We start from the raw sequence: 22610 nt of genomic DNA, 5'->3' as shown, positions 1-22610 counted from the left end.
GGGCGTTTAGGGCATACTGCTATTTTTTTGGCGACAATTGGCCAGAAAAATGGCACGACACTGAGTATGTCATTTCTTATTTGAGGGCCATGAGAGAGGAGGGGTGCTCAGTGGCATCAGCAAGGCGGCATATGGCAGCCATTTCCTTCTTTGCAAAAACTAGGGAGAGAAGGGATCCGACTAGCACTTTCATAGTGAGGAAAGCCTTAACAGGATGGCAACACCTACAGGGGGGACAGCCTGACGTGAGGTGACCAATAGTTATTCAAACTTTGACCACGCTGATGGATGCTTTACATCAGGTGTGCACTTCAGCTGGGGAGACACTTTTGTTCCAGACAGCTTTCTGTCTAGCGTTCTATGGCGCTTTCAGGATAGGGGAATTAGTAGCAAAAACAAAATGGATCGTCAGGGGGGCTCCAGTTGGCCCACGTGCTGCTTCAGGGTGACTCCCTATTGATATCTATACCTTGGTCCAAAACTGATCAGGGAGGCAGGGGTGAAGGAGTGGTATTGCGTGGGGCGGAAGGGAGTACTTGCTGCCCCATTGCTAATCTAGAGAAATTTCTGGCACAATGACCAGAGGGCGCGGGGTACACTACTGGTGCATGCAGATGGGACTCCCCTCACTATATTCCAGTTCAAGAGGGTCTTGAGCCTAGACATGCAGAAGGCAGGTTTACACCTGGGCAGTTTTGGGACCCACTCTTTCAGGATAGGGGCCGACACCGAGGCAGTAGCCAGGGGATTCACCGGGAGTGAGGTGTAAAGGATCGGCAGATGGTCCCTTAAATTGTTATAAATGCTATGTGTGCCTACACATGCTATAGAAGTGTCAAAATAATGCAGCCAGAGAACCAGGTCAGCAGAGCTGCTTTACAGCCAGAGTACCACTATGTGTAGTGAGGATATGGACTGGACACTCACGGTCAGTGTTTTTGGGCAGGGCGTCCAGTACCTCAGTGGTTGGTGATGCATGGCTCCTGTTTATCCTTGTGTCTTCATAGTTGATGAGGAGACAGATCTGACCTCCCAGAGCAAGATCACCTTCTCCTGGTCGTCTGCGGCGTCATTTGAGCCAGGGAGTTGTTAAGAGGTGGACCAGACTCAACTTGCTGGTGCCTGCAGACTGCAGGCAAGCAACTCCTCTACTCCAAAGGAGACTTTTAGTGTTTGTTGAAGTGCTAGCAGGCTACCCAGGGCTTTGGTAGTCCTTCAGCTCACAGGATGAGTTTCTCTGTTGCAATTGTTGAGGGAGGGCTGAGGAAGTCAGGTTTTGGCCAAAGTCCAAAGTTCTGCTGCAGTTCTCGTGACGCAGTAACTCTTATACGTACTTCTTCTATTGATCCGTCAAATCTGAATCTTGGGTTCAGAGGTGCCACCTAAATGATAAAATTAGGGTGTTGGGAGTGACAGGAAGTAGCCAATTGTCTACACCCTTTATATGACCACTTCCTTTGGAAAGTGGGCATATCCCTGTCCCTAGAATACAAATTCCATCCAAAATAACATGAAGGAATTTGCAACATGGGTCCCACAACAGCTGGCCCACCCTAGCCTGGGTGCTGACTTAAAGTGGGCACACCTCCTAATCTAACTACATTTCCCACCAGTTTTGCTGCCAAAAAGTGGGGTCAGGACAGGGGGTGGCAACTCCACTATCTGGTGATGCCCAGGGTCACATCACAAAGGCAGAAGGCCGTTGGAGCTTCCCACCCTGGAATGCCCATCCTGCTTGGTGGAGATGTGAAAGCCTCTGCCCAGGAGCAAGTTTTGTTCATGTCCTCTGAGAGTGATGGCTCTCACCTCAGAAGGTCAGAAACTTGTCTATGGTGGATGGCTGGTCGAGGCCAGTCATTCAACACACTAATAGTCAGTAGGTTTTCAGGGGAAACCTCTAAGGTGCCCTCTGGGTGCATTTATTAATCAATCTAGCACTGGCGTCAGTGTGGGTTTATTAAGATGAGGTGTTTGGTACCACCCACCTTAGGATACAGTGAAGCCATCATGTAGCTGGGGAACTCGTAATGACGAGTGTCCAGTCCATGTACTCATTATGCATGCACTGGTAATATTTAAGGGTGAACTTAGATATCAATGGGACATTTCCACTCTCGCAGATATGCCATCACATGGGTGCACCCTGCTTTGGGGCTGTAAGGCCTGCCATAGGGGTGATTCACCTATACCACATGTAGTGCTGGCAGGAATGGCCCACAGTGATTGGTGCCATGTCGACTTTGCACGAAGACACACAGGCTGCAATGACAGATTGTATGAGTTTGGTGAGGGGGCCCTTAGGGTGGCAGAATTCATGCTGCAGCCCTTAGGAAACCTCTTTAGGTCCAATGCCCTAGGTAACAGGGTTGCCACTTAATAGGGACTTACAGGGATCCTAACGGGGTGCCAATTGTGGAACAATACTACAGTTTAGGGAAAGAAAACTGGTGCTGAAGATCTGGTTAGCAGGAACCCGGCACACTTTCAGTCGAAATTGTACAAGATACCAGCCAAAAGGTGGGGGTAACCATTTAAAAAGGGGCACTTTCCTACAGTATCTGATCCAAGCAACTAAGCCCATATACTTGAGGGACCTTCCACCCATTCTTACGTGCTGAATTCTGGGAATCACTGCCAGATGTTTGGTGGTAGATCTCAGCTTTCTGGTAGGATTATAGAATCCAAATCTGGCTCCGAGATAAGAAGCACCAGATTGATACCTGCACCATGCACTAGCACAAGAGCCTTACTTTAACTATCTTCCTGATGGGCAGCCAGCCTAGGGACCGCAGGTAGGGAGCAATCCGTGTTCTCATTGTATATTTACCATAAGGCAGGTTGCCCTATTTTGGACCACTTGAAGCCTGGCCGGCAGATATTCCAGGAGCCCAAAGTGGAAGATGTTGCCGTAGTCGATTCTGGAAGTATTCAAAGTCCAGACATTTTTAACAGGGGGATGAGATCTGGCAATATTTGGGCATATCGGGCAGATAAAACCTTTACCGGCATATTGTAGTATGACCCCATGATAACAATGAGACAGTAGGATGACACATTGGTAGGATACTGTTGGAGCTTGGAAATAGAAACCAACAAAGATTCCTGGAGGGAGAACGGTAGTTAACCCAGCAGGAGTGCCTCATTGTATAGTGTAGCTAGAGGAGGTGGAAGGGCTTTGGCATGTGCACTGTAATATTCTACAGGTAGAACATCAACATCAGGGGTTTTATTCATGGCTAGGTCCTGAATTGCTTGCTTGACATCTGCCAAAGGTATAATTGCATCTAAGGCAGTCTGGGCCATCGTGTTGATGCTAGGAATGGGCAGGTTGTCAAGGAGTGAGTCATCGGCGTCCCCATGATCTACCCCTGAGGATTTGTACAAATGGGAGGAGCAATTGTAGAACGCTGTAATGTTGTTTTGTTGTGTATATAGCGCAACACCCTAAGGGGAGCACTGTTCAATGATGGGATACCCCAGTGTTCATGACAGATCAGTCAGGCAAGGAGGTGCCCTGATTTATTACCTTCCATGTGTGTTTTGCCTGCATATGCGGTAAGGATGAATCAACATAGGCGCTCCTGAATAGAAGTATGTTCACATTTAGCCTCCTCCAGAACAGAGTGACGGAAGGGGTTTTGTTCATCTTGACGCTCCAGCAAAGTCAGGCGTTACTTTGCCTCAGCTATTTCTTTGTCTAGCGTACGGCAGACTCTGATTACCTCCTGAATGCAAATGCAGCGCATGACAACCTTGAAGTCATCCCATTCAAGCAGCTTATTAGAGGCAATGCTGTTGGTTTCAGTAAAGAAGTTACGAATATGTGAGTTCTGAGATTCTTAGAATATTGTGTCTTCTAGGCACTCACAGGTAGGTGCCAGGTGGGAGTGAGGGGATCAGGAGAACCCCATTTCATATCTACGGTGTGAGCATCTTAGACACTACCCTGCCTAGGTAATTTGCAGTGTGTAAGGAGGATGGCAGTGTGTGGGAACACATTAAATGATCCAATCAGATGAATAGAAGGAGGATATCCCAGTCGTAGGGTTAAGGGCTGAGGGCTCTACAAGCGTCCACTAGCACCCAGTTCCCCACCCAATCTGTGAACCAGCTTGCTTAGGCATAAGGTGAAGGGAGCATGAAAGGGGTGGATGGGAGCGATTTAATTGTATATTGAGGATGCAGTTGTAGTCTCCTCCCAGGATCCAAGGGAAGTAAGTCTTCTGTTATAGGAAACGGAAAAGCATCACCCAGAACGTGTCTTAGTCAGCGTTGGAAGCGCATATGCTACCGAGTAAGATGGGGATACCATTGAGGCATCCCTCACAAAGAACATATCGCCCCTCCTTTTCTATTAAAGTTTCTGTTACCTGGAAGGGTGTCCCTGAGCGAATCCATATCAATGTACCCCTGGTGCATGAGTATTGAAATAAGGTGAAGAACAAGCCATGCATGTGTGGTGCGCACCCTGATGTGCTTCCCCAGAACATGCTCTTGCTGATGCGAAGTCACGTTTGTGCAATCGGGAAGAACATGTAACTAGAAACATGAAGAGCCTCTATCAACTTTGCCAGGAACAGCTTGCTGCGTTCTGGGACCTGATGCCCACTGATTCCAAACCTGAGAACATAGGGGGACCCCTACAACAATACATTGCTGCACAAATGACAGATGTGACCACCCCCTCTTCGCCCCAGTGATAGACGCAATGCTCAGCACACTGCATCCCTATTCGGGCTGTACAAATCGAGACCCTTCATCAGATCGTTTTGACCTTAAAGTGCGCTCCAATCCCTGCCTCCGCCTCCCTTAGGACCACCCCCTCCCTCTTCATGTTACATGGTCACTGTTATGTTTCTTTGAGTCGAATGGTTGCGACTAATGGATGAGGGGTAAGATCTGGAAGCCATCATCGAGCTACATTATTTGCCTATCTTGGTAGGCAACCTGTGCATTAGACCTAGTGAGGGTATTGGGCACTGCTCAGAGATATGTAACTGTTGTATCGCTTCACAGACAAGCTTGAATGTGACATCCATTGTAAATGCTATTGCAAACTCTGTGTAAAAATCATTTTAAAAATGTTTGTTATATCTGGTGCTGGGCAGGATCAGGTTTCGCGTCAGCAGGAATATGGAGGTCGAGGACCATCGTTCAGGGATGATGGTGGTCCGAGTAGAATTGTAAATTGTGGGCCTGAGTGCTATGTAAAGTATCCTGCAGTGAGAAATTGTAATTAGATATTCTCTGGTAATTTTAGCAGGATGCAACTGTTCGCTCATACTGTCTTAGAGATGTGCTACAATTTCTGAGTATGATAATGTGAAGACAGCTGTTTATCTTTCTCTGGCTCATGTAGAATGCTTGATGTTAAGGCTATACTTTTCTCTGATGCTATGTTTTGGATAAATAAAAATGATGTCTCTACCCAAATCTAAAAAAAAAAAAAAAGAGTCACTATCAACAAGTAGATTGCCTAAACCAGGTGTTGGTAAGAACAGGTTGTGTTGAGTGGGGGTGATTGTGGTGGAAGATAAGAGTGGGCATAGCAAGCCACCCTATAAACATTAATGAAATGTGATGGAGCCCAGCAATGCAATGCAGATGCAGCAATTTGCGGGAGGTGTGGCCCTGTCTCACGCTCTTGCATGTAGTAAGCAGTGCCACAAGGTCGATAGAGCACAGTGACAGCAATGGCGCAATATAGCCGCATGTAAATTGACAAGCAATGATAAAAACGAGGATAATGAGAATCAGATTATAGTTTCTGAAGTCTGAGGTGTCACCAAAGGGAGAACAGGAGTGGTCTGAGCATTGACCTGGGAGGAGTCCGAACTTCCATCCGTAGAGAGGATGTGAGGACCACTGCCCATGTCTGAAAGAGCAGCTTCCACACCCAGGTGTGTGGCTGCCACCAGGGCCTGCCATGGATTTTCAGTGATTTGCTCCAGGTCTGGAGCTGTCAATGAGAGCGACTTTGGGGCTGAGGGAGATGGGTTCACTCCGTGTGTGGGTTCTTCATTTCTGTTGCGGTCTGGGGGGACCCAGAGGTCCCAGCAATTGAACGTAGTAAGGAAGCATCAAAGTTTTTGTCTAGCCATTCCCGTATGTCTTTGGGATCAGTAAAAAAGTGAGTCTCGCCTCAAAGCATGATTTTGAGTTTTGCACGATATAGCAGAGAATACTGAACCCTCAACTGGCTAGGATGCTTCTTGACCTCAAGAAACGTGGTGCATTAACATTGTACCGCAATTGTATAATATGGGAATATCATTACGTGTTTGTCCTCCAATAGTAGGGGGTACTTCAAGCAAGCAGCACACAGGATAGCGTCCTGATCGCAAATGTGCAGGAGTTTTGCCAACATAGGCCGAGGCGACGTTCCTGGGTTTGGTGTACACTGTGATATGCTCACTCCATTGGAAAGAAGGTAGTTAGGTCTGAGGGGTAATATTATGCCACTTCCTGTGATGTCAATAAGGTCAAGGGGTATGTGATGTCACTTCAACTACCACGTGCATTATGGTGAATCGACGCTCATCATGCTGGCCTTTTCTCCCTGATGTTGATGCATCATCCTCTCTCTCTCTACTTGGGCATGCAGGGGAGCAGCAACAGACAGACGTTGCAATGGGTTTCCTTATTGCAGCCGAGATTACAGACATGCTGAATAATGGAGCCCTCCGCATGCTAGTTTGATGGACACGTGTGAGCAGCGGCAGTGGCTGTGTGTGTGTCATGGTAGATGGGACCAACGGAGGGAGAATGACAGCTGATACACTTTATTGTTAGTTTGTGTTTGGCAGGATACAACGTGCCATATAAAATAAAGCTGCACATTTGGGATGATGCAACTTCACAAACCGTGTGAAGTTATTTTTTGTACAACTTTGCTTCCTATGTAAAGTTTACCCGCATTGCAAAGCTTTTTGGAAACATAAGATGTTGAACAAAATACCGAATTAGGTGGTTTTGGAGGAAAATAAACATAAATTACGCAATCTTGTTGGGAGAAAATTTCTATGGAAATTGGTTTACACAAACAAACACCACTGAGGGAGGGAGGAGGATTTTCATCTGCAATTAAAGTTTTGCAAAAATGCCACACTTCACAATTTTCATTTCATCACCCTTGGAAAGGTCTGTCTACAAAACTCAATTATGTGTATGCCTGTCTTAGAAATCAAATGAATAAATAAATACTTGTTCAGTACTGAGCCCTTTTTAGGTCTCGGCTAGCGAAGGCTGCGCTTGCGCAGTCTCGCTTGTGAGATTTCATGTTTTTCAGTAGTGGGGCTTGAACCCGCCCCTCTTCTCCATTGGCTGGCCTCTTAAATGCTGGTCAGCCATTGGAGAAGAGCTTTGTCTGTCGAAACAAGCCCCGTCTTTTTCGGATTCAGGGGCATGTTTTTTCGCTTCTTTCTCTTTTTGAAGCCCCGCCCCTTTTACACTGGTGGGCGTGTTTGTATTTTTGTTTTTTTACAGGGACGTTCTCGTGTTTATTTTATGTGAGCCGGGGAGGAAGGCAGGCGCGATGGGGCGGAATGCAGCCTCGGCTCCCAATTCCCGCAGCCTCCTTTGTTCTCTGCTCGGGCTCTTCCCGAGGAGTCGACGCTTCGCCCTCACACCCACAGCTGAGATGGAGTCCCCACGCGCTTGCTGCTGGATTTCGAGGAAGGCAGGCGCGATGGGACGGAATGCAGCCTCAGCTCCCAATTCCCGCAGCCTCCTTTGTTCTCTGCTCGGGCTCTTCACAGCTGAGAGGGAGTCCCATTGCACAGATGCCGAGCCGAGTCTCCAGGGAGAGGAGGGGAAACGAAGAAGGTAAATAAGCGCTCCAGCTAGTGAGCTACGGGCGCGCTGCATAGTGCCTTTTGAGATTTCCTGAAATAAGCCTTTAAATATATTTCTGACCTAGAATTAACGTATTGATTTGCCCCAGTCACTATTGATCGTATTGTTTAATACTCTGCTAATTGGATGTGGACAAAGCAAGAGGGTGGTATCTCTAACTGCTAGATCAACTGGAGTGAAGGCGCTGAGCTGCCGAAGTAAAACTTGGGGTTTCTGAGGCAACCACCTCTGTTATCTTTAACGAGGAACGGTCTCGATGGTGAGCAGGACCTGGTTGGTTAAAGAGAAAAGAGTCTCATATGAGGCCCAATCATACGAGGCCCAGTGCTGAAGCTCGCATACGTCAGGCTATTTTCTCCATCTGGGTTGCACGCACACACTGACCAATCAGATTATGTCACACCAATTAGGTAAAGACACCTCAGCCTGGCGCTGCTGAGTCACTCACACAAATGTGGCACGGGCTTGCATCAGCCTGCAGCAGCTTGGAGCTGCACGCTGTGGTCGAGCGGAAACTCCTGCAGTTACAACAAGAACAGCACAAAGCTTCAGCTGCGACCCACTAGCTCTTATGAGTATGAACTATCACTGAACTACACTGTGAAATTAAGACACAGGTTCCCTTCATAAACTATCTTCATTAATACACTGTCTCTGGCAACTGCAACGTGAAAAAAAAACAATTGCATATACGTGACATGGTAAAAGGAACAGAAAAAACAGAAAAGGACTGCTTATGATTAGAAGAATATAGGAAGCCGTCTGTAAAAATACAGATTCCAAATGCCTTCTTTTTTCTTGTCAGAACATTTTCCATTCTGAAAACAAATTAAAAGCGTCTTTCTGTACTTGCTTGAAGAATGGTTGATGTTGTCTTCCCTTCAGGGAAGTAGGAAGTGACATCATGCATCCTTTGACGTCAATGGTAACATCACAGACTCGGCAACGGCCATCCCTTTAGTCTCTGAATAGCCCATTGGTTTCTTTTGAGAAGTCACAGGAAGAAGGAGTGTTGGTGTTTTCAGCTAGTGAGTTACGGGCGCGCTGCAGAGTTTGGCATGGACTGAATTTTACCCAAAGGTTCAGAAGCTTAAGAAATGCGACACCGAGCGCCCATTATGTGACTATGCTGTAAGCACAGTGCAAGCGGCATTAAAATACAACATATTTCTGGTTCTCGACTCCTCAAAACTGTTCTCGTGCTCTGTTCAGCTTCCATCAAAAGTGTCACCGAAAGGTAGTTCTCGGGCTGCCCCCCTTGGAGCTGTCATCTGCCACAGCACTCCCACCCACCCACATCCCTCGAAAGAAGTGTGAATCCACGCTGCAAAGACAGTGCGCGCCAGTGCGCCATCCGGCGATCCCCGTGCAAGAATCACTTTTCAACAAGCTACGGGACGTGTGAGTCGGAAAGAAAGAAAGCTTTCTAAGGACATCCTGGGAGAGACTATGTCGGTGGCTGAACTATTTTAAACCCATTCAGCCACATGGATGTGTTCCCGACCTCGAGGTTGGAACCCTGGTTTCCTGCACCAGAGGCGGCAGCGCAGCCGACGGACCACATCCTGTGATTCAGGACAAATCATTGAATCTGCCCCTGCCTAAAAATAGGATTGTGAACTTGTGTGTTGCGAGATCGCGCTATAAAACTACCCAAAAAATACATACCCAACTGCGATCGAAAGACTACCTATGGTAGGGTGACCAGCATTTTAAAGCCAAAAACCGGGACATCTTTAAAAAATAGCAGAAGGACTACAATTTTACCTCACCTGAGTACACAGAATGACAGTGCTCCTCAGCAGGGAATTACAGAATAGACGGTAAGAACATAAATAGAATGCAATGTTTAAAGTCAGCAGCATGTCTGTGTGTGTGTGTGGCTCTGTGTAAGTGTGGGTGGCTCTGTGTGTGTGTGGGAGGCTCTATGTGTGTGTGTGTGTGTATGTGTGGGCCTCTGTGTGTGTGGCTCTGTGTGGGTGGCTTTTTGTGTAGGTGGCTCTATGTGTGGGTGGCTCTGTCTGTGTGTGGGTAACTCTGTGTGTGTGTAGGTGGCTCTGTGTGGGTGGCTCTATTTGTGTGTGGGTTGATCTATGTGAATAGCTCTGTGTAGGTGGCTCTGTGTGTGTGGCTCTGTGTGTGTGGGTGGCTTTGTGTGTGTGGCTCTGTGTGTGGGTGCAAATGCAATAGGTCTCGCATTTGAGAGAGATTAAGCTATTGACATTGTAAATAACAATGCCGTTTCTTTAAATGTTTTAAAAACAAAAACATAAACAAAAATAATGTCATGAGCAAGCCCATAGCTCTAACTTTAACAATGCCGAGACCATTGCATTGTAAATGCTTGTTTAAAAAGTAATGAAGTAGTACTGGTTTCCTTTAATATGTTGATGCTGTATGTCTGGATAGTTTATTTGGGTTATACACTTTTCTTTCAGAGTAAAAATATCGTTATCAAGAAACTCATGGTATAAAATATAGCATACAGAACAGAACACAGGCAGGCCATTTCCAAGATCTTTGCATGTGTGGAGCCATACGGAGATAGTGGTGTGGGCAGTGGAATTTGCTGGAGCCGCGAGCCCTAATGAAGCAACCGATCCAGGGGAAGGTGTACTTTGTGAGGCTGAGAACTGTCCACTTATTAAATTGAGCTGCTGACTAGTGGGGTGGGGTCACACTCATGTAATACGGCTTTTCCCCTTCTACATATCTGTACAAAAAGTGATGGATGGAAGATTTCTGTGGGGCCGCATCCCAGGCTATCGTTACTTCGTACACAATTCCACCTCAGTTAGGACCTAGCCATATGCAAATCAGTTTAGACTCTGCTCCAAAGGGAACAGTCCAACACCAACTGCCAGGCCAGGTCCTTCCTGATCTGCAACAAAAGCAACCCTGGACCGATTTCATTCTAATTGGGTCTCATTCGCCGGGTGATACCTTGGCTTCAGTGACACAGTGTGCCGGGGACTCACTTCTGGGCATACCTGTCCAACCTAGGGTGAAATACTAAAGCACGGGTACTCATAATACGGCCCGCGGGCCGCCAGTGGCCCGGCAAGCCTTCCTTGGCAGCCAGCGGACCTTGCAGACATTGTACCTGTGTTTTTAAAAAAGAAAAATGTAAAGAGTGTCAGCAAACACCGCCGCATCTGCACGGACTCCGAGACACTCTGCTCTATGGGGCCCGGGCGATTCCAGCAGAGTGGAGATGCAGGGGCACTAAGAGGAGAAATACAACAAAGCCTCATTAACAAGTAAATGGTCTTTTAAGGACCTGTGAAGTACTCGGGTGTGGCTGTGTGTGTGCCTGGGAAGCTGTCTCAGCCCAGGCTGCCACACGTGTGGGGTGAGGTGACAGACGGTGACAGACAGAGGGTGACAGACAGAGGAGACAGACGGAGGGAGACAGACGGAGGGAGGCAAACGGAGGGAGAGAGGGAGGGAGCCAGAGGGACAGAGGGAGACAGAGACGGAGACAGAGGGCGACAGACAGAGGGAGACAGACAGAGGGAGGGAGGCAGATAGAGGGAGACAGAGGGAGGGAGACAGACGGAGACAAACAAAGGAGACAGAGGGAGGGAGAGGGAGGGCGACAGAGAGAGCGGGAGACTGAGGGAGAGGGAGACAGAGGGAGACACAGTGAGGGGGACAGAGAAAGAGGGAGACAGTGGGAGGGAGACAGAGGGAGGTAGTCAGGGGGAGACAGACAGAGGGAGACAGAGGGAGACAGTCAGAGGGAGGAGGGCGACAGAGGGAGGGAGACAGATAGAGGGAGACAGATAGAGGGAGACAGAGGGAAGGAGACAGAGGGAGGGAGACAGACAGAGGGTGACAGATGGAGACAGACAGAGGGAGGGATACAGATAGAGGGAGACAGACAGACAGAGGGAGACAGACCGAGATAGAGACAGGGACAGACAGAGACAGATAGAGGCAGAGACAGGGACAGGCGCAGACAGATAGAGGCAGAGAAAGACAGAGACAGAGAGGGAGATAGAGGGAGGGAGACAGGGACAGACAGACAGATAGAGACAGAGACCGGGACAGACAGATAGAGGCATAGACAGACACAGACAGAGATAAAGAGGCAGAGAGACAGAGAGGGAGACGGAGAGGGAGACGGAGGGAGACAGAGGCAGACAGAGAGCGAGGGAGACAGACAGAGGGAGACAGACTGAGAGGGAGAGACAGAGGGAGGGAAACAGAGGGAGGGAGACAGGGGCAGGGAGACAGAGGGAGACAGACAGAGGGAGGCAGACAGAGGGAGGCAGACAGAGGGAGACAGAGAGAGAGAGGGAGACAGAGGGACGGAGACAGAGGGACGGAGACAGAGAGAGACAGAGAGAGGAAGACAGAGGGCGAAAGACAGAGGGAGACAGACAGAGGGAGACAGACAGAGGGAGGGAGACACATCGAGGGGGACAGATAGAGGGGGACAGAGGGAGACAGAGAGAGAGGGAGACAGAGGGAGGGTGTCAGGGGGAGATAGAGAGAGGGAGGGAGTCAGGGGGAGTCAGAGGGAGGGAGAGGGAGACAGAGGGAGACAGAGGGAGGGAGACAGAGGGATGAGAGAGAGGAAGACAGAGAGAGGGAGACAGAGTGAGAGAGAGGGACAGGGGGAGACAGAGGGAGGGAGACAGAGGGAGTCAGACAGAGGGAGACAGAGAGAGAGAGGGAGATAGATGGAGGGAGACAAAGGGACGGAGACAGAGGGAGACAGAAAGAGGGAGACAGAGGGCGGCAGACAGAGGGCGACAGACAGAGGGAGACAGACAGAGGGAGTGAGACAGACAGAGGGAGACAGACAAAGGGAGGGGGTCGACAGATGGAGGGAGACAGAGGGAGCAAGACAGATAGAGAGAGAGACAGAGGGAGGTAGACAGAGGGAGACAGACGGAGACAGACGGAGACAGAGGGAGAGAGAGGGAGGGAGACAGAGGGAGAGAGAGGGAGGGAGACAGAGGGTGACAGAGGGAAACAGAGAGAGAGAGAGGATGGAGAGAGAGAGAGAGAGAGAGAGACACACACAGAGAGGGAGGGAGAAATAGAGAGAGGGAGGGAGACAGAGAGATAAAAAGAGAAAGATGTGTGTATGTTGGGTCTGGTGGCTCAGTGGATGAAGGCATCCGCTGCAGGGGCCTGTGTTCAACCTCATGGTCACAGTTATTTTTTTTGCTCTAGCCCCGCCCGCTCCCCCACTGACCACACCCTCACCGGTGCTGCCCTCCACCACAAACCACACTGTAAATTTGGCCCCGAGAGAAAGTTTGTGAGTACCCATGTACTAAAGCATACAAAAAGTGATGGATGGAAAGCTTGAATTAATCTCAGCCGCAGGTACTTACCCAGGGCCACATCCCAGTCCATTGTTATTTTGCACACCATGCCACTTTTGGTTGGGATCTAGCCATATGCAAATCATTCTTGACCCTCGTCATATAGGAACAGTCCAGCCTGAACTGCCGGGCCATGTAATCCCTGAACGGCAACACAAACAACCCAGTAGCGGTTTGCCCTAGTTAGGGCTCATCAGCCAGGAATAGCTTGGTTCCAGTGACACTGTTCACTAGACCCTCGTCTGGACATACCCGTCCCCCGCAGGGCAGCACACTAAAGTATTCAAAAAAGTGATGGATGGAAGGCTTGAATAATATGTGATTACTATGCTATATGTAGGATCAAGGGGATAGGAAACCTTCATGCTTCCAACATCTTCTAGGCCTCCAGAAATATAAGCAGAGTGGCTTTCAAATGTGTGTCATAGTTTTCCATAATCCTGAAAGTCAATTGAATGAACTCAATGAACCTGTGATGTTGCTCTGTTCATCTGTAACCCTGTCAGGTAGGACAGTTTTACATGTTACTCAGCCTTTCATCCTTCTAAAGTTGATAAAATGAGCACCAAATAATCTGGGTGGTCTGAGAACATTTACAAGTTTGAGGCATTGAGCACAACTGTAAACAGGTGTATATTATTATTTTTATTATTATTATTATTATTATTGTTGGGTTGGCTGTATTGTTAATACCATTAACATTAGTAGTAGTGGTATTATTATTATTATTAGTAGTAGTATTTTTGTTATTCTTATTGTTATTGTTGTTATTATTATTATAGAAGAAGAAGAAGATGAAGGAGAAGAAGAAGAAGAAAAAGTAGAAGAAGAAAAAGACGAAGAAGAAGATGAAGAAGAAGAAGGAGAAGAAGAAGAAAAGGAGATGATGAAGTATAGACAGTGGAAGTAAGGGGTGTGAGACACCAGCTCCTTTCCTCACCTGGTATTCCATGCCAAATGAAACACATACACCTTTGGGCACTGTATTGAGGAAAATGAAAAGAAAGCTATAATAAAAGGGTCAGATATCGCTTTGAACAACAACAGTGTTTCTCGTATTTACTTAAGGGTTTAACAACATGATTGTCTTGAGGCACGTTAAAGCTCATTTTTGACACATTACATGATCTTACAAGTTGCACCCATGTTGAGGCACCCATTTCGTTTCAAAGATAAAGTCTTTTACATAAACTTACACAGTTTGGGAGACTATTTAGACGGTTAAACTTAGCCCAAGATTGATAAGAGAGGATAGGGCATGCATACTGGTGCACGGTTGGATTACACAGAGAGGAGGAATGTCTTGCATTTTTAGTAGAACCAGAACTACCCTTGACGTGGGTGGCACACATTAACTACAGCATTCGCTAGCCACCACTGAGGACCTGCTTACACAAAAAGCTCTACATGTATTGAGATATGTGACAAGTCAATGTACCTTAATCTATTAAATAAAGTCAGATACATTGTCGCCACCTTCCTTTCTGCAGCACTGCAATGACTGCAGATGGTAGTAGTCACCATGTAGAAAGTGCTCCTAATTGTGATAGTCTCATCTTCTTCCCAACCCCCACTAGGCCCCTGCTGCTTTATGCATATGCTTTTCCGTTTTATTATAGGAGAATACGAAGGATCTGGATACATGGGGGGCGAGGAGGGGGGGGTGATAGGAAACAACCAGAAGAAGGTAACACTACGATACATTTGGAGTCAGTGTATATTTGTTCTGTGCTAATAGAACCATGCAAGATAGGGTCACCACTGTCTAAAATGTCATCTGTGGTAGGGATATGCAAATACCTCTTAAACACAGGTGATATGTATATATGCATGGTATTTGTGTGTGGTAGTGTGAACCTAATTAAAAGGCAGTGGAGCGCTCTATAGGGTCAATCTTAACCATACAGTCATCAAGATTGTGGCTGCTGGCTAACTAGTTATCTCTAAATGGGTCCCATGGGGGGACGGGGTGTACTTAGGCAGGGCGAAAAACCATCTCTTACAGGCAGAACTGTTGTAATATTCAACTTTACAAATAGACCCTAGGAAACAACCCAAGCCTACGGTAGCTGAATGTCCTTCTCCCAACTTCTGCCGCCATGAGTGGGTGCGACTCTGTCTCTATGGTGCTAGTCTTTCTGCCACCATGACAGGGCCTTACCGTATCCCAAAGGACCTGGCTTTTCTGCAGGGGTGTTTTATTTATTTATTTTAAATTGAGGTTCCCGATCATGAGCGTGTGAACCCTTCAAAGTGAAACACAAAAGTCTGGGAAGAAGACGTGCAGGCAAAGCGTTTACCTTCCCCTTAGTCAAGCTCTCAGTCAAGCTAACAGTGCCAGCGTTTGGTAAATCTGGACCCTGCTGTTTACACAGTCCAACGAACTCCCGTATGTGACGTGCTTTTACGGAAGTGATGGAGGAAGGCCTTAAACATGGCTGAATGCTGAGACTCGGTGGCTGGTTGAAGAGTGTACCTACCGCAGGTGTAATTCGGACAGCAGGAGTGAGGGACAAACGTGACTCTCAGCTTGAATCCCAGGTTACAGACCAGAATATCGGTGCTGCACTGTTCTATGTCACACACTAAAAAGAGAGAAAAACAAGTTTTATACAGGAAGCCAACACACGCTTTTTCGATCGAATATGAGACGTACCAAAGTCAATTTAACCTTTCAAGCTCCATGCCTTTACCAGCAGCATAATCTTGAAACGAGTACCCAAGCAGACATGTCTAAGTGACAGTGAACCTCCGTTCTGGATAAAGCACACTGGTCTCCAGTATGACATATGATATTAAAAGAAATGCACACAATGACCATAAGTAGATATGAGCCAAAAATGAGATTACATTCCTACTTTTAAATGTAGGGAGCACATTTTATTAGTTTCTTACTTATGTTCTGGTGCCTCAAGCAGAAACGCCCAAGTACCCTTTATTTTAGTACAATCTAAGATTGTTCCTGAATGCAAGCAGCATTGCCAGCAATGCGTTTGCAGTAATAGTAGTTGTTGCACGGCTGAAACCGATTGCTTTATTGCTGAATGAGCAGTGCTTAAAACAGATTCACAAAGAAGGCTTCATTCCAAGTGTTACACAAAGTGGCCAGTCGGGCGCAACTATTTTTTGAGTCTGTTTTTCCTTTGGGACCCATTATGGGATTAGTGTAGATTGCACTCGCACTCCGAGTTTTGTATGATACATTTCTTCCAGGTCTTCCTTGAATGAAATTACACAGAGTATTGCAGTACATGTCTGTTTTTGCATGTTATTCCTCATTTAAAACCACCAAAGAAAGTTGTAATTCAGTGCAAAAAGTCAGCCTTATACCGTGTACAAAAGATATTGCACAGTTTTTTGTTTTTGTTTTGGCTCACATCACTGCTGTGGTACTTAGTAAGTCTTAGTGGTCACCAATTAATTCCTGCAATTGATTGTCCGCTGATTAGCAGTAGTGAATGCCTATAATGGCTCTGTACTGATTATCAATGATCAGCGTCCACATCGGATTTGCACTCAACCATTCCTGCAGGAAATTAGACTAAGAGCCAATGACCGATGATGGAAAATGTTCAACCAATACCAACACTGGAGGTGGGCCGAAAGCACTAAAGCTAGGCCGCTAAGCAAATATAACAACAAAACTGCTAATACCGGAACTATTCTTCTATCTCATCTTTTTTGAGAACACATTTTGAGATCAAACAAAAAGTGTAGAAGACCTTCGTTTTCTTTGAATTAATCAATGAATTTATTTTATTTTTGCATTTATTTAGACTTCCATCTATGAGAATGATTTGAAACTTAAACCATCTGTTAATGGCTAGTTTTGAGAAATTTCACCACACCATTCATTGAAAACACATCACACATACTTGTCAAGCATCACATTCATTCCTGCAATATCTTCATACACATGCATTCCTGACACATTCTAAAATAATATATCCTGTAATTAGTTGATGAACAAAACAATCGAATTTTTTCAATTAGGACCACAGAAAACGAAGGTCTTCTACACTTTTTGTTTCATCTCAAAATGTGTTCTCAAAAAAGATGAGATAGAAGAATAGTTGCAGTATTAGCAGTTTTGGTGTTATATTATATTGGAAAATGTTCAACAGCATTAGCGCATCAGTAAAGCCAGAATCTGACTTGATATCATATTTAGAGTTGAATGCCTAATACTGGCTTTCGCCATAACTTAAAGATTGCTACTGGAAATTGCTTTACAACATATTTACAACAAGTATTTGCAGTGACTGAACGAAAGTAACATAAAACACAATTAGTTGCAGTGTCTGAGCAAAGATTAAACAATCTTATTTATTTATTTGTTCTTGGTAAGGTGCTCTATATACCAGGAGAAGCTGCTTCAGAGTCCCTGTGGGAAAAGTACCATGGACACTATAAGCTTCAAATTGTTTTGTCACAAAAAAAGTTTTAGATTTGTTTCTAGGTGTAAAGGTTGAATGTTTGGCCGCATTTTGAGAAATCATGAGGATTATTCATAGTTTTCATCACATCTATGAACAAAGAAAACTGCATCCCTACACAAAAGTACTAAAATCGATGATTACACACCACATCCATTCATTAGTAACCTTGGCTCTTTAAAGGCTATTCACAATTCCCGAAAAAGCACACAAGAGACAACTATCATCCGATTATGGATACAGGCTAGGGCTTGTTGTGAGGGGCATGTGAAATTAGCAACCCTGATTTTAGTAGACCCCACTGCTGAATTCACTCTTTACACTGAGATTATGTCACTACTGAGAAACTGGAAAAAAGAAAACCCCAGCTACGATAGTATTACAAATACAATTTGAAACAGCAAATTTGCATTTTAGTTCTCCAATAAATAAAAAATGTTATTTAAGTCAATATTTTAAAAATTCATCAAAATAAATGTTACATCTAGAAAGGGTAAGTGTATGCACCAGGATTAGAAATAGCTTGAGGTACAAGGCTGGTGTTAGATTTAGTAATAGTGACACAGTTAGGGTTATAGTTAAGGGCTACGTTTATTGTTAGGCCAAAAGGTAGGAATAAGGTTTAAAAAAAGGGTTAAGAGTAAACTACAGATCCAGAAAGTGTAACTGGAGGGACGTGTGAATGCACTATAGTGGCATTTGATGTAGCATGAATAGTTATGCAGGCCAAGTAAAGTTAAATGGGTATTTTGTTCTAGATGATTTATTTTATGGTTTTCTTTATGGTGGTACTTCATTGATCAGGGGTGGTTGTATCAATATGGATCTCTTTCAACCAAAATGTTATCCAAAGCACCTTTCATGATGATGGCATACAGCAAATGATGAACAAGAAAGCATTCCTTACAGACTCGCAATAAACAGTAGCGGCTGGCCAAGAATGTGGGTGGCGCGGTAGGGGGGCTTTGAAAAAACCCCCAAAAATAACACTTACCGTTAAAACGGCAGCTGTCTCTCCGTCGTGTTGCCGCTCTTCTTGAGGTCTGAACCAGGAAGCACTCAGCCTCCCCATAGCCAATCACAACACTGCAATGCAGAAGTGTGGTTGGTCTAAGCGCTGTGGTTCAGGACTCAGACGGGGACAGGGAGCCTGTGCATGTTCCTCACCAGGCTGTGCATTACAGCCTGGTGAGGAATATGCAAGGTGCGCATGACTGTTTGGGTGGCCTGAGACGGCTGGCTAAGCAGTCATGCACACATGGAGCATGTAAACCACTCCCCCCCTGTGACCTCAGGCACGTCATAACCTAGGCCCGTAGCAAAGAAAAATAAATTATAAAAACGAGGTTATTATCATTTTATTTGTATTTGTTTTCTGCTCTGCCAGCAGTGGAGCAATGCTCCTCCACCTTAGCTTAGAAGCCGCCCCAGGGAATAATGGCATATACATTACTCCAAAAAGTCAGGGATTTTCCCCGTGCTATTTAGAATTTATCATTGATGGTCGGCACCAAACAATCAAAACTTTACATTTTAGCTAGAGAAAGATGACTCTCAGACCTGGTTCTCATGAATAGGTAGGGGACTGGTGAATACAGCATAGTCGTATCAGGTTATGTATACAAGTAAGGAAATGCTGGAGTTCCTACATCCGATCATGCCTCAATGTCCAGAAGGTAGAGAAGGTTGTAGTCAAGTAACCCATCTCACCACATTACACCTTCCTTGCTTCACATGACAGCGGTCCACCACATACCTCACTCTGATTAAGTAAGTCAGATACCTGATAATCCAATTAACCTTCCAACGATCACGACCAACTACATCAACAATGCAGCAAACACTATACTAGTTCGTCAGTAAACAACTAAACATCAATTTCCCAGTAAGCACTGGTCCACACGATTTTACTGAAACTAGCTATGAAAGTTGAAAAATACACGCCTACAACCATTCAATGGTATTTTCACAGTGGTCTTGATCTCTCTGAGCACATCGAGTCAGCTGCACACGAAACATCAAAGAGAGGCACAGTTTGAAGCGGCTGTATTTTTGTTTTTACAAATATCAGAGTGGGACAAAACACATCCTACAAGACCACACATTTTCCTGTCAATGAAAAGTAACCAGAGATATTCAGTTTGTTAGGTCACGCTTGCACTGCACAATGTGGTGCAAGCGCGACGCAAGCCTAAAATGTGATTTATGAAGCCACGCATGGCCACCTTGTGTGGCCCTGAGTGGCTTCATAAATCTGGAGTAACGCAACACATTACAAATCGCTGCGTTGCTTTACTCTTCTGTGGGAAGGCGTTGCATGGCTAATCCCTCACAACTCCCATGGTTTTTGACACATTACCTGATTTATCAAAAGTGGTGGACCTAGGAATGCGCCAAAAAGATACGCCTTCTTAGAGGAGCCGTAATGAGAAGAAATATCTTTATTTCTCCTTGTTACTCACTCATTAATTGCCAATGAAAAGATGCATTTCAGTAGGTTCCCATTTGAGATTTACCATTTTTTACAACTTACTTCTCATCTCAACTAATTTATGGCACCTCACTCGGGAATTATCTTTTTAGTTAAGGCAACCATAAGCAGACTGTCAGGCTATCAAACAGGAATTCTACATTTAGTCTGAATTTGAAGAGGTATTTTTCTTGCACCATGGCAGTCTTACTAGTAGGAGATCCACATGTAAACATGTAAACTCTGCCATTTGTTATTTCCACCATCATTATGTTTTTATAGCATTGTCAAGCTTAACTCACCACACACTGTCTCTGTGCAGCAGGGATCAGTTGAGAGCTGCTGGATCTTTGGCACTTGCCCCTCTTCTTTACAGTCAACGGGGGGTGATGGAGGACATGGGTGAGGCACGCTGCTGATATCCAGAGAGTCACTGTTGCAGGTGTAATCCCGGCAGTCTTCTCGCCAAGTCTCCCCAGGCTACAGAAGGTATAGATTCATTAGGACGATAGATCGTTGTGTTGGCCCACAGAGTACGGGTAGTGAGATTTCTTTACAATTTTCAGCAAATACGTATGATACCCAATTACCCTTGGGTCTAAGGCTTTACTTCATATCAGAATGGTTTATTAAAATATACATTTGACTTGCCTGTAATACGTAATTAAACATCCTTTTTAGGTCTCTCCTAAAGGCAGACCATGCAGACCAAGACAATGCTGTATCTCCTCTGTGGGCTTACAACCCACTCATCACTTTTGATTTGGTTGTTTGCGTGTCCTTTCCAAAAGCTTGCATGTATGTGGGTAATTCGTTTTTTTTGTCCCTTGTTTTGGTGTCTTGCTCCCTCCCACGGAGCAGTAGTCTATTAATTGCATCCTTTCACTTTTGCCTATTTTTGTTTGTGTATAAGCACAATTTTTACGTTGTTTTCAGTCCAGCTCGAGCTAAGTGTGTGTTTTTCTTGCTTTCAGCCTTGCCCATGGTTTGGGATTTTGTGCCCTTTTAATTCTTGTGCATGATTTAATGTAATATTCAGAGAAATGTCTCACACATCAAAGTGTCTCTCCACTGCCACTCAAACCCCGGGCTCATCCCGCTGGGCTAAGTGTTTCGAGTGAATATGTGCAGAATTGGCATGTGTCAAATAGAACCCGCCCATTAATAATTGAGTTATGAGTAGGGCCGCTTGCTTATTGAGCTTTCTCTCCACCTAGGAGGCAGAAATCTCATTAAAGTAAGCTGAAGCTATTTGCCTATAATAGATTTGTGCAGCTACTATAGGCCAATTACTCAACGCCTAGGCAGGTTGCTGCAATCACCCCTCTCCTTCCTTGTTTACATATTATCCACATTAAAATTATTAACTCCTGTATCCCACACCCTCCCTTGCTGCTGCTTCACCCCTCTCCTTCCTTCTTTACATATTATCCACATCAAAATTATTATCTCCTGCATCCCCCGCCCCCCCCTTGTTGATGCTTCACCCATCCTCCTCTCCCCGTCCATCCCTTCTCCCTTCCCCATCATTGCTTGCTCCGTCTCCCTACCCCATTGTAGCTCTGTCACTGTTGTTTTTAAAGAAGGCTCTGTGCTTGTCTTGACAACTTTCCTTGAGACCCATACTTTATATCACAGCAGCTGAACATATTCCAGTCTTTCTTCCCATGCTAGAGTATGTGTGTGGTCTCATTACAAATGTGAATGCAGCACCATTAGCCATAGAGTTGTAAAACCGGGAGTCAGAAATCTCATGAGAGTAAACTGCAGCTATTTTCAGCCTGTAATAGAGCTGTGCAGCTACAGTAGCCTGATTGCTCAAAGCCCACGTAGGTCACTGCAACCCCCTCTCCTTCCTTGTTTACATGTTATTCACATTAAAACGATGAAGACCGGGCCGGGGAAGGCACAGCTGGATGCGATGGGGCCCCGGGACAAACGCCGCCCGGAGGCGGGAAACCCTCCACCCCTTGTCGCTAGGCCCACAAAAATGGGGGCGTAGTAAACTCTTCGGAATGAAACAAGAGTGAAGTCAAGTGAAGAAATTAAAAGTGTGCTTTATTCCATAAGCAGTTAGACCCACGACATCCTCATACAGGTTTCAAGAGTAAAATGAACAACAGTAGAACCCACATTCTAGATCATAGAACCTGTAAATCAGTACGTTCCAAACTTTTAAAGGCATACAATGAATACAAATCATAACAATAAATTCAACTCATTACACCCCCCCCCTTCCTATGGATAAATAAACAAATCATATATATATACATGTAATCAACATCTGCAGTAAATACAGTCTTCATAAAATATATCTATAAAACTGATATCAATAGTAAATAAAATCTTCATGACGAAAAGGTGAAACCCTGACTCTAGTACTACTCCTCACACACCTACTGTCACCAGATCCCATAGTATTATTTGAAGTATCATTGTCACACAACAAACTAGGAAGGGGAGACACAGCAATGTTGTCACCCTCTTCCCTATTTGAAGAACGACAAT

General features: G+C 45.5%; 1 protein-coding gene across 1 annotated transcript in view; it reads right to left on the bottom strand.

Annotated features, from left to right (window-relative positions):
- Positions 1-22610, bottom strand: part of LOC146860906 (mucin-5B-like) — an 814361-nt gene that overhangs the window by 74621 nt on the left and 717130 nt on the right. Inside the window, exons 35-37 of the mRNA XM_085644901.1 lie at positions 20405-20582; positions 15677-15781; positions 14137-14177 (exon numbers count right to left, since the gene is read on the bottom strand). Coding sequence (XP_085501027.1) covers positions 14137-14177; positions 15677-15781; positions 20405-20582 — 324 coding nt within the window. The remainder of the gene's footprint in view (positions 1-14136; positions 14178-15676; positions 15782-20404; positions 20583-22610) is intronic.

Source organism: Triturus cristatus, chromosome 3_1 (genome assembly GCF_964204655.1).
Source record: "Triturus cristatus chromosome 3_1, aTriCri1.1, whole genome shotgun sequence".
Taxonomy (NCBI): domain Eukaryota; kingdom Metazoa; phylum Chordata; class Amphibia; order Caudata; family Salamandridae; genus Triturus; species Triturus cristatus.
The sequence above is the reverse complement of the archived record's forward strand: the minus strand, read 5'-3'. Positions and strand labels throughout refer to the sequence as shown.